The sequence below is a fragment of the Mustela erminea genome, chromosome 5 (genome assembly GCF_009829155.1).
Source record: "Mustela erminea isolate mMusErm1 chromosome 5, mMusErm1.Pri, whole genome shotgun sequence".
Taxonomy (NCBI): domain Eukaryota; kingdom Metazoa; phylum Chordata; class Mammalia; order Carnivora; family Mustelidae; genus Mustela; species Mustela erminea.
The window spans coordinates 81,909,298-81,923,604 of NC_045618.1; the positions used below are offsets into that span (position 1 = coordinate 81,909,298).

General features: G+C 41.6%; 2 protein-coding genes across 8 annotated transcripts in view; one reads left to right on the top strand and one right to left on the bottom strand.

The window, feature by feature from the left end:
• The window catches only part of STRN3 (striatin 3), a 114,087-nt gene extending 103,049 nt beyond the window's left edge, over positions 1 to 11,038 (bottom strand). The window contains exon 1 of one of the 3 annotated variants that reach the window (XM_032341481.1): positions 10,472 to 11,038. In XM_032341481.1, the coding sequence (XP_032197372.1) occupies positions 10,472 to 10,753 (282 nt within the window). In that variant the 5' untranslated portion in view covers positions 10,754 to 11,038. The remainder of the gene's footprint in view (positions 1 to 10,471) is intronic. The other 2 variants (XM_032341479.1, XM_032341480.1) reach the window with 2 other exon arrangements.
• AP4S1 (adaptor related protein complex 4 subunit sigma 1) overlaps positions 9,814 to 14,307 on the top strand; it is a 55,707-nt gene continuing 51,213 nt past the window's right edge. For 2 of the 5 annotated variants that reach the window (XR_004285414.1, XM_032341490.1), the window contains exon 1: positions 9,814 to 10,353. Coding sequence is in view for 1 of the 5 variants with exons in the window: in XM_032341490.1 (XP_032197381.1) it covers positions 9,915 to 10,353 (439 nt within the window). In the remaining 4 variants the exon portion in view is untranslated. The remainder of the gene's footprint in view (positions 10,354 to 14,307) is intronic. The other 3 variants (XM_032341495.1, XM_032341496.1, XM_032341491.1) reach the window with 2 other exon arrangements.

Sequence of the window (14,307 nt, forward strand, 5' to 3'; positions counted from 1 at the left end):
ATGCTCTCTCTCAAATAAATAAATAAAATCTTAAAAAACAACAACAACAAAAAAAAACATACCAGACAATGGGTGAACCCTAATGAAAACTATGGGCTCTTGTTGATAATAATGGGTCAATGTTGGTATTAGTCATAACAAATACACGAAACTAGTGGGGCTACTGATGGTGGAGGAGAGGTTATGTGGGAAGTGCCTGTATCTTCTCCTCTATTTTGCTGTAAACCTAAATTGCTCTAAGAAACAGTCAATGAGAGGGGTGTTTGCGTGGCTCCGTCAGTTAAGTGTCTACCTTCAGCTCAGGTCATGATCCCAGATTCCCAGAGTCCCAGGACTGAGACCCACATCAAGCTCCTGGCAGAGCAGACCCTGCTTCTCCCTCTGACCCTCCCCCCTTCTCGTTCTCTCTCTCTCTCTCTCAAATAAATAAAATCTTTTTTTTTTTTTAAGATTTTATTTATTTACTTGAGAGAGAGACAGTGAGAGAGAGCATGAGCGAGGAGAAGGTCAGAGAGAGAAGCAGACTCCCCATGGAGCTGGGAGCCTGATGCGGGACTCGATCCCGGGACTCCGGGATCATGACCCGAGCCGAAGGCAGTCGTCCAACCAACTGAGCCACCCAGGCGTCCCTCAAATAAATAAAATCTTTAAAAAAAAAAAAAAAAAAGAAGTCAACGAGAGAGAAGACAGAGGGAGAAAATGTGATTTGAAATCAGAAGAAAATTAAATAAATTCAAAGAAAAAGCATTTTGTAAAAAAATTTTAATAATAAAAACATAATTCAAAGTTAAAAAAAAAAAAAAAGTAAGGGTGGAACCCTCCTGCATTGCTGGTGGGAAAGTAAAATGGTGCAGTCACTTAGGAAAACAGCTTGGTAGTTCCTGGAAAAGTTGAACATAAAATTCCTCAAAAAGCTGAACATGATCCAGAAATGCCACTACTAGGTATATACCCAAGAGAGTAGAAAACCTAAGTTCACATAAAAACTTGTGCACAAATGGTAACAGCAGCATTATTCATAATAGTCAAAAAGTACAGAACACCCAAGTGTCCACCAACTGATGGACAAAATTTGGAATATCCATACAACCAAGTATTACTCAACCATAAAAAGGAATAAAGTTCTGCCAAATGTTAAAACACGAACCTTTCAAAAACGTTATTTTAAGTAAAAGTCACAAAAAGCCATATATATCATATGAGTCCACTTATATGCAATGTCCAGAATAGGCAAACCTATAGAGACAGAAAGTAGTGGTTGTCAAGGAATGGGTGGTGGTGGTGGGGTGGGGGGGTTGATGGGGAGATTGGGACTGCTAGTAGGTGGTTTCCTTGTGCAGTGATGAAAATATTCTGAAATAAGACGCTGATGATGACTACACAACACAGTATACACCACATAACATATACTAAAACCCACATAAATGAACACTCCATAAAGGGTGCATTTTATGTTACGTGAATTATCTCTCAATTTCTTAACAAGTTTTTTTTAAAAAAACTAAGGATGGCCCTAATGAAACAATGTGCCTGAGCAAACAACAACAGCTTGCTAACATCACAAGGCAAAATCAACTGTCTGGGCCTTCTCATGGGAATACTCAACACATGTGAAAAGTCTTGCTCTTTCTCATCCTCACACCCAATAAGAAAATATACCAATTCTGATCAAGACCCCGAATCCAACTAACCAAGTTATAGGAAAAATAAACAAAACAGAATACATTAAACTATAGAAAAGGACTCTGCAAAATGCAGAACTCTGGAAACCTTTATAGGACCAAAGATCTGATTTTTTTTTTTAAGGATTTTTCTCATTTATTTGAGAACAAGCACAAAGGGAGAGTGAGAGGGAGAATGAGACTCCCCACCGAGCAGATAATCTGCATGAGAGGGAGAATCAGATTCCCTACCGAGCAGAGTCTGACATGGGGCTTGATCCAAGTACCGTGAGATCATGACCTGAGTTGAAGGCAGGCGCTTAACCTACTGAGCCACCCAAGTATCCCCAAAGACCATTTCTTAAAAAGGGGGGCAAGGAAAAGATGGGAAGGTTTCCAACCAAATAATGGTGTTTAGTTATCTTTAAAGTCCTTATCTTTTAGATCTATACTGAAATACTCATGGATAAAATTACATGACTGAGATTTGCTTCAACAGAACAGATAGGGAAGGAGCGGACAGAAGTATAAGTAATATAAAAAAAAAAAAAGTCATGAGCTCCTTAAGATGAATGACAAGCTTGTAGGTCACAGATACTGTAATATTTTTGTATATATTTAAAACTCTCCATAATAAAAAAATAAAGGGTATACTCAACACAATCATATTTACAATATAGAGAATAAAGTGTTAAGACAGCTGTATGGATGGATGGAAACTGTTAGATTATTCCAGAGAATTCAGACAGAAGCTCCCTGAAAAAAACTGCGGTAGTAAAGAAATGAAAAACATAAATTAAATCAGGGTGATTTCCTGAGGTCATTGGTTACCAGGCTTCAGGGACACTCTATGCAAAATTTTTTACTCACTCATTTTTTTTTAAACTAAAAGAGTCTTCACAGCTTTCAGACTATATCCCAAAATATTAATCACTGAATTAAAATATATTTTAAGGGCGCCTGGGTGGCGATGTTGGTTGGGTGTCCAACTTCTTGGTTTCAGCTTGGATCATGATCTAAGGTCATGGGATTGAGCCCTGCATTAAGTTTTGTGTTCAGCATGGTGTCTGCTTGAGACTGTCTCTCCCAAAATAAATAAATAAACTTTAAAAATATGTATATATATTTTAGCATACTGAGGCTGTTATCTATATTTGACAGCCCCTTGAATCACTGTAGTCCAGTTCACATATTCCAACAAAGTTCTTTCCTCCTTTAGAACTTCTGCTAATGCTGTATCTTCTAATTGCAATACCTATGATAAGGTATTCATACTTCAGATCTAAGAGTATTCTTACCTCCCGGGGCTTTATGAGAATTAGATGAGCTAAACATAGTAAGAATTTAAATTCTTGGCATATAGAAATTGCTCAACAAATATTACCTATTTATCTGAAAATCTGTTATCTACATAGGTTTCCTATTACCATTTATTTTCTCACCATTTATCTAGCTAATTTCTGATTTACCACATTCTATTACTTCTAGACTACAAGCTCCATGAGGGCAAGGTCCTTAGTTCATAGATCATTATGTACCAGTGCCTAGCACAAAGTAACACTCAAATACATTCACTGAATAATTATACTAGAATCGATAAAACTTAGACTCAATATATAGGGGTAAGACCCACTAATATCTCTAGCATCTAATAATGGGAAGGATTGTGATAAACCTTAACAGTATCAGGGAAAAAGAAGAATAAGTAGGTTAAGTATATTTTGTGGGGGAAGAAGCAAGCATGTGAGATTAACTGAATAATGAATGTACTGAATTAAAAGTAAAAAGTTAAACAGAAAATTAGAAAATTAGAGACATTTGATAACCAAAATCTAGTAATGGTAAGTACATGGCTTCTAAAGGCAACCTGTCCAGGTTTAAATCGCAGCTCTGCTGCCCGCCAGTTGCACAATCTTGGGCCAATTATATAATCTCTGGGCCCCAACATTCTAATACCCACCCAAAAAAACCCCCAAAAGCCAAAAAAAAAAATAAACCAACTGTGCCAACCTCACTGGGTTGTTTTTAGAATTTAAGGAGTTAATACTGAAGCACTGGAATACTTAGACAGCAGTAACCAAAAAATATTAGGTATTAGGACCTAAGTGGTGGGGAGCCTGGGTGGCTGAGCAGGTTAAGCACGGGTTAAGCACTGAACTCTCCATGTTGGCTCAGGTCATCATCTCAAGGTTGTGAGATGGCCATGGACCCTGCTTTCGATTCTCTCTCCCTCTGCCCTGCTCCCCTCCCTCTCCTAATTTTTTTTTTCTTTTTTGACAGAGAGGGAAAGAGACAGTGAGAGAGGGAACACAAGCAGGGGGAGTGGGAGAGAGAGATGAGCAGGGAGCCAGATGTGGGGCACCTGAGCTGAAGGCAGATGCTTAACGACTGAGCTACCCAGGCAAACACCCCCAAATTTTTTTAATTTAAAAAAAAAAAAAGACCTAAGTGGTAGCTGAAAATCTGATTTCAAATGAAACATACAGTTAATACATTAGAAGAACAAGAGTCCCAGGGAATAGCAACTGGGAACAAAGAAGAGGAAACATGAAGAAAAGTGTTAAGTGGACCAAGGGAAACTAGGGGATTACACAGTGGAAGCCAAAGAAAAGGATTTTGAAGAAAAAATAGTTAATAGCAGAAAGTACTGGTTAAGTGCCTAAAAGTCCGTAAAAAAGCCAGGATGGGGTGCCTGGGTGGCTCAGTCATTTAAGCTTCTGTCTTGGGCTCAGGTCATGATCCCAGGGTCTGGGAGCCCCATGGCTCAGGCTCCAACTCATTGGGGAGTCTGCTTCTCCCTCTGCCCCTCCCCCTGCTCGTACACGCTCTCTCTCAAATAAATAAATAAAATCTTAAAAAAAAAAAAAAAGCCAAAGGATTGGCAATTTGGGGGCCAACCATCATCAGAAAAAACAATATCCTACAAGGTGTTCAAATGTGTTTAAGGAGAAAGTAGGGTAAAAAGGTAAACTATCATGCAGAGTAAAGGAGTAAAAAGAAGAATTCCAGATTAGTAGTCCCTAGAGGTTTGGTTTGCAAGGACTTCAAAAAGAAATAGAGAAAATGACATAAGGCTGTAGTCTCTTTAATTCTGTCAAATAAAGTTTCCCCCCCCTCAGCTGTCAACTATCATTTGAAATAGGGAAGTGCATAACAGCAAAATTTATGAAGGCAAAAACTGTCAGAATAAAGGGAGTACCTTTACAAAAAATTACCATACTGTTCTTCTTTTTGTATTTTCATAGTAGATTCAGAAAAATGTTATAATAGTGCAGAATAAGCTGTCAGTTTTTCTCTTTTAAAAATGAAGAAATCAGGGCACCCGGGTGGCTCAGTGGGTTAAGCCACTGCTTTCGGCTCAGGTCATGATCTCAGGGTCCTGGGATCGAGTCCCGCATCGGGCTCTCTGCTCAGCAAGAAGCCTGCTTCCCTCTCACTCTGCCTGCCTCTCTGCCTACTTGGAATCTCTGTCAAATAAATAAATAAAATCTTTAAAAAAAAAAAAAAAATGACGAAATCAGGGGCACCTGGCTGGCTCAGTGGGTTAAAGCCTCTGCCTTCAGCTAGGGTCAGGATCCCAGGATTCTGGGATCAAGCCCCTCATCGCAATCTGCTCAGCAGGGAGCTTGCTTCCCCTTCTCTCTCTCTCTCTCTCACTCTGCTTACTTGTGATTTCTGTCAAATAAAAAAATAAAATCTTTTTAAAAAAATGAAGAAATCAAGTAATGCTTAAACAAATTATCTATTAAGGTCTTTAGGTGGCAACATCTGTCAAGATACAACAAATCAGTATGCCAGAGTGTACAAACACAAACACTAGTTAAAATTTTTACATTTGTTGGGACGCCTGGGTGGCTCAGTGGGTAAAGCCTCTAACTTCGGCTCAGGTCATGATCTCAGGGTCCTGCGCCAGGCATGGAGCTCTCTGCTCAGCGGGGAGCCTGCTTCCCCTCTCTCTCTGCCTGCCTCTCTGCCTACTTGTGATCTCTGTCAAATAAATAAATAAATAAATATCTTAAAAAATATTTTTTTTACATTTGTTCAATTAATACTTTTAGAATACAAACTCCTATACTACATTTTCTATGTAATATCTATGTCATATTTTTATAGTTGACAAGCAAGAATTCTGTGTATATCCTAAGTGCATACCACTACAGAGAAAAATATAAGGACATTTTTGCAATATACATAAATTAGACCTGACACATTATGGGGGGGTTCAATAAAACTTTGTTGAAACATACTAGTGTGCCACATAATGGCAGACGAAGAATTATAAGTCGGATTCCATTTCTATAAAAAATGGTAAGACAACAATATAATACAATGGTTACAAGAACGGTAATAAGACCACGAACTTTGGATTCAGACAAACTGGGGTTCAAATCTCAACTCTAACACTTCATAGGTGAGTGACATTGGCAGTTATTTCACCTAAGTTTATCTCCTCATCTGCAAAATAGAAATACCTACCTCATAAGGTTGTAGTGCTTTTTAAATGGCAGTTATAATTTTTATATAACGTGAATTGCCAAAACCCATAAACAGTCCAATTTTTCTAAGTCCTAAACCAAATTAATCCAAATCTCTGGAGGATGAGGTAGAGGCCTGCATATTTTTACAAGTTTTACAAGTGATTCTGAGGGCAGCTGGGTGGCTCGGACATTAAGTGTTTGCTTTAGGCTCAGGTCATGAACCCAGGGTCCTAAGATCGAGCCCCGCATTGAGCTCTCTGCTCAGCTTCTCCCTTTCCCACTTCTCCTGCTTGTGTTCCCTCTCTGGTTGTGTCTCCCTCTGTCAAGTGAATAAATAAAATCCTAAAAAAACAGTAACAACAACAAGTGATTCTAGTTCACATTTTCATTTAGGAATTTTCATTTAGAAGAGTCTTACTACTAAAGCTTTATCTGAGTCCCAGGTAAGTTAACGTCATGAAGATAAAAGAGCATTAAGACATGATACTCTGGTTTAATTCCAAGTTTGCAAGACAGACCGTTAATCAAAATTCCTTTTACAGAGAACAGAACCATACTGCAAAATTCCAATTTAAAATCCTTTCCAGGGGCACCTGGATGGCTCAGTGGGTTAAGCCACTGCCTTCAGCTCAGCTCACGATCTCAGGGTCCTGGGATCGGGCTCTCTGCAAATGGGAAGCCAGCATCCCCCTCCCTCTCTGCCTGCCTCTCTGCTTACTTGTGATCTCTCTCTGTCAAATAAATGAAATCTTTAAATAAATAAATAAATAAATAAATAAAGTAAAATCCTTTCCAGGCGCCCCTCAGTGGGTTAAGTGGCTCAGTGGCTCAATGGGTCAAGCCTCTGCCTTCAGCTCAGGTCAGTCTCAGGGTCCTGGGATGGAGCTGGGCACTGGGCTCTCTGCTCAGCAGCGAGCCTGCTTCCCCCCTCTGTCTGCTTGCCTCTCTGCCTACTTGTGATCTCTGTGTCAAATAAATAAATACAATCTTTTTAAAAATAAATAAATAAAATAAAATCCTTTCCAGGGGCACCTGGGTGGCTTAGTTGGTAGAACATGGAACTCTTGATCTCAGAGTCATGAGTTCAAGCCCCAAGCTGGGTATAAAGCCTATTTAAAAAAAAAAATTTTTTTTTAACGAAATCCTTTCCAAAGCCAGGGAAAGTTGGATTCCATATTGAAATTTTACATCAAAATTGGGTATATCCTAACCTCTTCATATTCATTATTGAATAATTCTATTATTGAATATTTTTGAGTCACTGTTCATCTACACATCAACAGCGAGCCAAGGCTGTATAAAATAATATTTAAACTCTCTTATTTGTTATCATTCTTAAAAATAAGTTTAAGTTTACAGTTAAAATCCACTAACACTAAACCCTAATCCATTTTTTATTTGACCAATATATTTTCCTTAAAATTTTATTGTTTTAAATAATCTCTACACCCAATATGGGGCTGGAACTTACAACCTGGAGATCAAGAGCTGCAAGCTTTACCAACTGAGCCAGCCAGGCACCCTCTGACACCCTTTGACACATGATTTTTAAAGGTGCATCTTACAAGCAATCTTATTTAAGATTGAAGGTAACTAAAGCAAATTAGTATTCCAGAAAAAAACCTGAAACCCTATTAACTAAGTAACCCAATAAAACATTTTAGAGAAATATGTAGAAAACATACAGAATCATGAACATTCCACTTCAAAAAAATCAGCGTGAAATAATAAAAATCCCTCGCAAAAAGTAAGAGTCTAGAAACACTTGTTAAAAATAAACAAAAAGGGACGCCTGGGTGGCTCAGTTGGTTAAGCGGCTGCCTTCGGCTCAGGTCATGATCCCAGCGTCCTGGGATCGAGTCCCACATCGGGCTCCTTGCTCGGCAGGGAGCCTGCTTCTCCCTCTGCCTCTAGCCTGCCACTCTGTCTGCCTGTGCTTGTGCTCTGTATCTGTCTCTCTCTCTATAACAAATAAATAAAAAAATCTTTAAAAAAAAAAAAATAAATAAAAAAAAAATAAAAAAAAATAAACAAAAAAACTCAGAAGGCTTTATCAGAACTAATATGCCAAGAGCAGATTAACTGGAAAGCAAATAAGAAAAGGAATAGTCCTTAAAATATTTCACTGTTACTGGCAGAGAGGAGAACTAAAAGGGAAAGAAGGGGCTAAGGCAGTCATATAGACCTCAATAATGTATATATTTTAATTTAGACAGAAGTAAGACATTTTCTCAGACATTTAGTGAAGCTTATAAATGACTAACGCATTGTTAACCTACAAAATGTAAAACCAAGCTTTCAGGTGCTTACAGGGCAAAATAAGCGTCTCATCCCCTACGGTAGGAAAAAAATAAAATCCAACCTTTCATACAATGGTGCAAAGGTCCTAAACACTATATCCAAGGACTGGTGGGGTATTATTTAGTGAGTCCAAGACTCAGTACATTTGTAAATGCAATTTAAAAAAAATAACTGTCTTACTATCTTCATTCACACAGAATATTGTTTGCAACACAGTGTAATAAAAAGGATTTATCAAGAGAACTCTATAAATCCCACATATTTTAAACCAGACTATGCACAAGTTAAAAGAAACAACAGAAAACTGGAATACAAGCTTTTTGAAAGTTATATTTTTTGAAGTTCAATAGTGAGGCATCTGTGTGGCTCAGGCAGTTGACCGTCTGCCTTTGGCTCAGGTCATGATCCCAGAGTTCTGGGATCAAGTCCCACATCCGGCTCCTTTGCTCAAAGGGACGTCTGCTGCTCCCTCTCCCTCTTCCCTGCTCATGCTCTCTTTCTCTCTCACTCTCTCTCAAATAAATAAGCTAGGTTTTGGGTTTTTTTTTTTAAGTTAAATAAATAAAGTCCAATAGTATATCAAAGCACAATTCTAAAACATTGAATTGACTAACAGGTGTTAATTTATAATTAATTTTTAAAAGCCTTGATAAAGTGTCAAGATATATAAACATCCTTACTTTCTTTAAACGTTTAGCTTCACCAACTTTATAGAATCAAATAAAAGTTTACTAATTCAAAATTAAACTAAAGGATATATATTTGTTCCGAGACACCCTTTCTAAATTAATCCAATCATCCTTCTTGCAACACTGTATTTTCCTAACTACTCACTGTAGGCATATATGACATAATATATCAGCGAACACTACTGCTTACATTCTAAATATATAGCAGTCTGAAGAACAGGTGCAACACTACTTGATTGCATGCTCTTTTCTTCTAAGCCTAAATTTGCCCTGGAAAGGGTTTTAAAAATAAACACAAATACCCAAGAGTTGAACAATCCTCTTAAAAAGATGTAGTGATTCTGAAATCCAAGACATAAGTTCTTCAACTACCAACACCTTCCAAAAGTTAGGTAAACCAGCCTATCAAAGCTTCACCTTAAAAAGATCAAGTAAGGACCAATTATGAAGGGTTCTGAGCATATTTAACTTTGCTTCCCCTGCGTGAGTCAGTAACGTGAGACAAGTACGTTTTACTTCAAGCTAATATTGAATCTTTCCTCAGTCGTTTCATAAACACAGCACAGATACTCTGGTTCGGCTTTTTACAAGTAAAGAAAGGGCTAGAGGCCCGGTGACGAGTACTCTAAAAGGAAAATTTCAATTTAGAGAAGTACTCATGAGTCAGTCGCTTAGGGAGAACTAACTGAAAGAGAACCTAAGTGAGTAAGGCAGCATCCCAGGTAATAAGGTACTGAAAGTTGGCGGTAGGAAATGAAAACTTCTCAAGAGAGCAGCAAGACATTATGCTTGGTAGCAGCCCTGGAAAGAAGCGTGGCTGTCAAGGGGCAAGTGCATACCAACTCCGAGAGAGGGGGCCAAAAATGCCAAATCGGATGGGGGGGGTGATGAAGGAAAAGATAATAAAATGCCCATCCCAGACCCTCTCCTCGGGCTCTCCGTCGCAACAGGCACAATCAAAAGCAAGCTTGATGCCCAATAACCCCACGCCGGACTCTCCCACAGAGAAGAGTTTAGCCCCAAGCCCCGGAGGCCCGGCAGGCCGCCTCCAGAGGAGCCCCCGCAGACGCCATACTAAAAGTCAAAATGGCTGCCCCAAGGAAGCCCGCACCGCGCAGCTAGTAAGGGTTGGGGAACAAGCTTCTGCGGAAAAGGGGGAGGGGGACTCTCGGAAGAGCCGTCGCCAGAACCGTAGGCAGGACTATCGCCCCCCGAGCTGCACAGGTAGGTTCCCCTCAACCCTCAAGGCCCGGGGCTCCGACAGAGGGGAGTCCCGGCCCCACCCCCCAAGCCGGGAACCCCGCCGCCGCAGCCGTCCCGCACACCGACCCCAGCAAGGTACCTGCAGTTCGGCCCGCTCCACCTCCCAGTGCGCCCGCTCCATCTCGAACCGAGCCCACTCGTGCTGGATGTAGTGCAGGATCCCCGGGATAGTGTACTGCTGCGGCCGGGACAGCTCCGGGCCTGCCGCGGAGCCCGCACCCTCGGCGGCTGGAGGACCCCCACCGCCCGCCGCTCCATTTCCCCCTGGCGAAGGGCTCATGTTCCCCCCAGGTCCCTGCTGCTGCCTTGGAGGGGCTGCCATCCCCGGGCCTCCACCACCGCCTCCGGCGAGCTCGTCCATTGTGTGTGGGGCCCCGGCCGGGGCGCAGGGCGAGAAGCCGACGGCTGGGGGAAGGGCCGGGGAGGGTGGCCCCGCGCTGGCCGCGGGGCGGAGGCCGCCTGAGAAAGGGGCGAGGAGGGGGTCGTTGCTGTATGCTTGCCGTGGGTCAGAGCAGGGAGCTGCCGGCCGCCGCCATTACAGTCCCTCCTCCATCTGCCCGTCTCACTCACTCACTTTAGGGAAAGGGGGGGCCGTGGCGGTAGGGGGAAGAGGGGGCAGGGTTGGGAAGGGGATAGACGTAGGGCCGTCACTCCCGCGCAGCATGCCGGGTAGAGAACGCCGCTGCCGCCGCAAGCCTAGCAGCCAAATAGAGTGCGGCCTCACCACACGCAGGCGTACTGAGGACCCAGTGAGGGCGCTTGAGGCGGGGTAGGAGCTCTGGCCCCGCCCCCAGGCCCTCCTTCCGTCTTGCTCCGGGGGTCTCGCTGCGGTTACTGGACGGTGGTCCACCGAGACTCTTAACTTTGGGGAGCCGGTGGGGCTCGTGCTCCCAACCATCAGTTTCCCTTGCTCAATTACCAACGTCGCGAACGTCGTTCCCCACCCAAGAGTCTCAGCAGCCTGCGTGCCTTAGAAAAGCTGTTTTCACCTGGCTGGGCGCTCCGGCCAGCCGCCGCCGGTCCTGGATTCCTGCCGTTTCTTTCGCATTCCTTGCGTGTTTCAGGATGTCCCAGAGGGTCGGGCCTCTTTCTCTGGTTGTCACTCGCTCTTTCGCTGGTTTCTTAGCACCAGTCAATTATTGAGGCTTGGGCGTTGGGGGGGGGGGTGCCCTCTTTCGGCAAATTGCCCAGATCCTTCCGGACGTTGGTGTCTGTGCTCCCGGTCGCCGGTCGCAACTTGTTCCACTTTGCTACCCCCTTTTTTTACTATTCTGGTGTGAGTTGGTTGGGGTGGGGGCGGGGGGTGAAGCAGGAGTGAATGTTTCCATTTTTTCCTTTGGGAGAAGGGAGGGGGAAAAACTTGAGATCCTGACGATGGTGTGAAGAGAAACATAACTTTGAAGGAGACTTCTTAGACTAACAATTAGGTGCTTCAGAATAAATGGGCTGACAAATAGGGAGTCAGCAGAATCTTTTGATTCACGCCGTGAATACAACGTAAAATCCTGATGAACAGCTGCAAAGATGTTTTCCTAGGTCATTAAATGATGTTTGAATGAATATAATATACACCGAAAAGTCACGCTTAATCTTTTAAGTACCGTAGTGTTTCTGTGTGCTTAGGTTGCCAGAAAACATCCTTAATGAACTGGTACGATTCTAAAGAAAATTAATATAGCTAATAACCACTTGTTTTAAAAATAGGACAAAAAATATTGAACAATATAATAAGGGGCAAAAGCTTCAATAATTAGCTACCCAGGAAAATTGCACATAAAATTGATTGCATTAATTTTTTTCCTTCTCTACTACCATTATGTAATATACAAGACCGCTCAAGGTATAATTTCAAAAAGATAAAAATAGTACATCTTATTTTATCATGTCTGCTTTTCTATTCTTATGTCTAATGAAGAGCAGATTGGACTTGTTACCAATGCTACCATATTTTATTTGTAAATGAAATGAGGTCTTAGGTTACATATTATTAGGAACTGTTTCTCCATATTGCTAAGTACTATTTTTCTATTTTATAGTGACCAGCATACAACTTGCTTATTTAGTCCTCTTCCTTTTTAAGGAGCCTCATATCACATAAAATGTTCTAAAATATGTCTCCAAGAAACATGTTTGAGCAGATGTAATCTCTGTTATGTTGGCATCAAAAGAATAACGTGTACTTAAATTTCCCACTGGTACCTCAAGCTCAAGTAAAACTAGATTGATAATCCTTCCATTTTCTTCCCCACACACCTTCAAAAAAACAAGTCTGTTTCTCTTCTATTACCTATCTTATTAGGTGGCACTACATTCAAACTTGAGGGCTGGCAGTCATTGTAGTACCTTCCTTTCACTCATCCCCACATCCAGTCCCTTTCTCAGTACATACTTCATTTCTTTCCTTATCTGTATCGTATCTATTCCATTACCTTTCTTCTTGTGTTAGTTTAAGTCTTCCCACCTTACTTTTTCCCTTACCTACCACTGATGCCTCAGTGATCTCCAAAAGACAGATCTGATTCTATTGTTCCTTGCTTAAAATATTTTAGTGATGGGGTGCCTGGGTGGCCCAGTCATTTAAGCACTGGAGTCTTGGTTTGGGTTCAGGTCATGATCTCAGGGTCATGAAATTGAGCCCATGTGGGGCTCTGCACTTTGCAGAGTCCCCTGGAGATTGTCTCTCCTCTCCCCCTCCCACTGTGCATGCTCTTTCTCTCTCTTTCTCTCTCTCCAATAAATTACTCTTTAAAAAAATATTTTGGTGGTCACCGGATTTAGAATAAAACCCAAATTTTAGCATGGCATATAAAGATACTTCAAATTCTAGATCCTTCCTATTGCTTAGTCTACCATCATACCATCATGGCACTCCTCTCCAGGCAAGCTGCACTGATTTTGGCTCCTCAAGAGCATAATACTGTTTCATTTCATGAGAATTTAACACGTGCTGTACCCCATTGGCTTCCCTTCCCTTCTTCAGTCAAAACTTAGTTTGAGTATTACTTCTACCAGAAGGCTTTCTAGATCCCTGAATTAGATTAGTTTTAAAATATGAAGTGCTGGGGCACCTGGGTGGCTTGGTTGGATAAGCGACAGCCTTCAGCTCAGGTCATGATCCTGGAGTCCCAGGACTGAGTCCTGCATATGGCTGTCCACTGAGCAGGGAGTCTGCTTCTCCCTCTGACCCCCCTCCCCATGCTAGTTCTCTCTCATTCTCTCTCTCTCAAATAAATAAAACCTTAAAAAAAAATCATAAAATAATAAGATAAAATATGAAGTGCTCCCTGGCCGCCTTGGTGACTCAGTCAGTTGAGCCTCTGCCTTCGGCTGGGGTCATGATCCTAGGGTCTTGGGATCAAGCCTCACATCAGTCTCCCTGCCCAGGAAGGAGCCCACTTTTCCCTCTCCCTCTGCCTGCCAGTCCCCACTGCTTGAGCTCTCTCTCTTTCAAATAAATAAATAAAAATCTTTTTAAAAAAATTTGAAGTACTCCGAATTTGAAGAATTCCAGTTGAACATGTCTGCACTCACTTTCACCATGGTTTTATAAATGCCAATAATTCAGTCCTTGGCCATGTTCTACCCAGATCACAGCCATGTTTCTGCAGCCGCAGCCTGTTAGAGGGATAGGACCCATGCCCCTCTGATTTGCAACTGTACTCCCCAGGTCGGGGATAGTGCAGTCTCCCCAAAATGATGAATAACTGAAATTTAGACTAGACTAATAGGCATATTTTTCCTTCACCTCAACTATTTTGTAGTATTAGTTTTTGCTACCATTATATCAGCTATTTAAGGTTCAGTAGCCAAAACTGCTCTGAGTTCTTTTTTTATTTTGTTTTTGTTTTTTTATAGTTGACTTTACCCTGAGTATTAAAAGAGAAAGATACCAAGATTTTCTCCAATGTGAGGAGA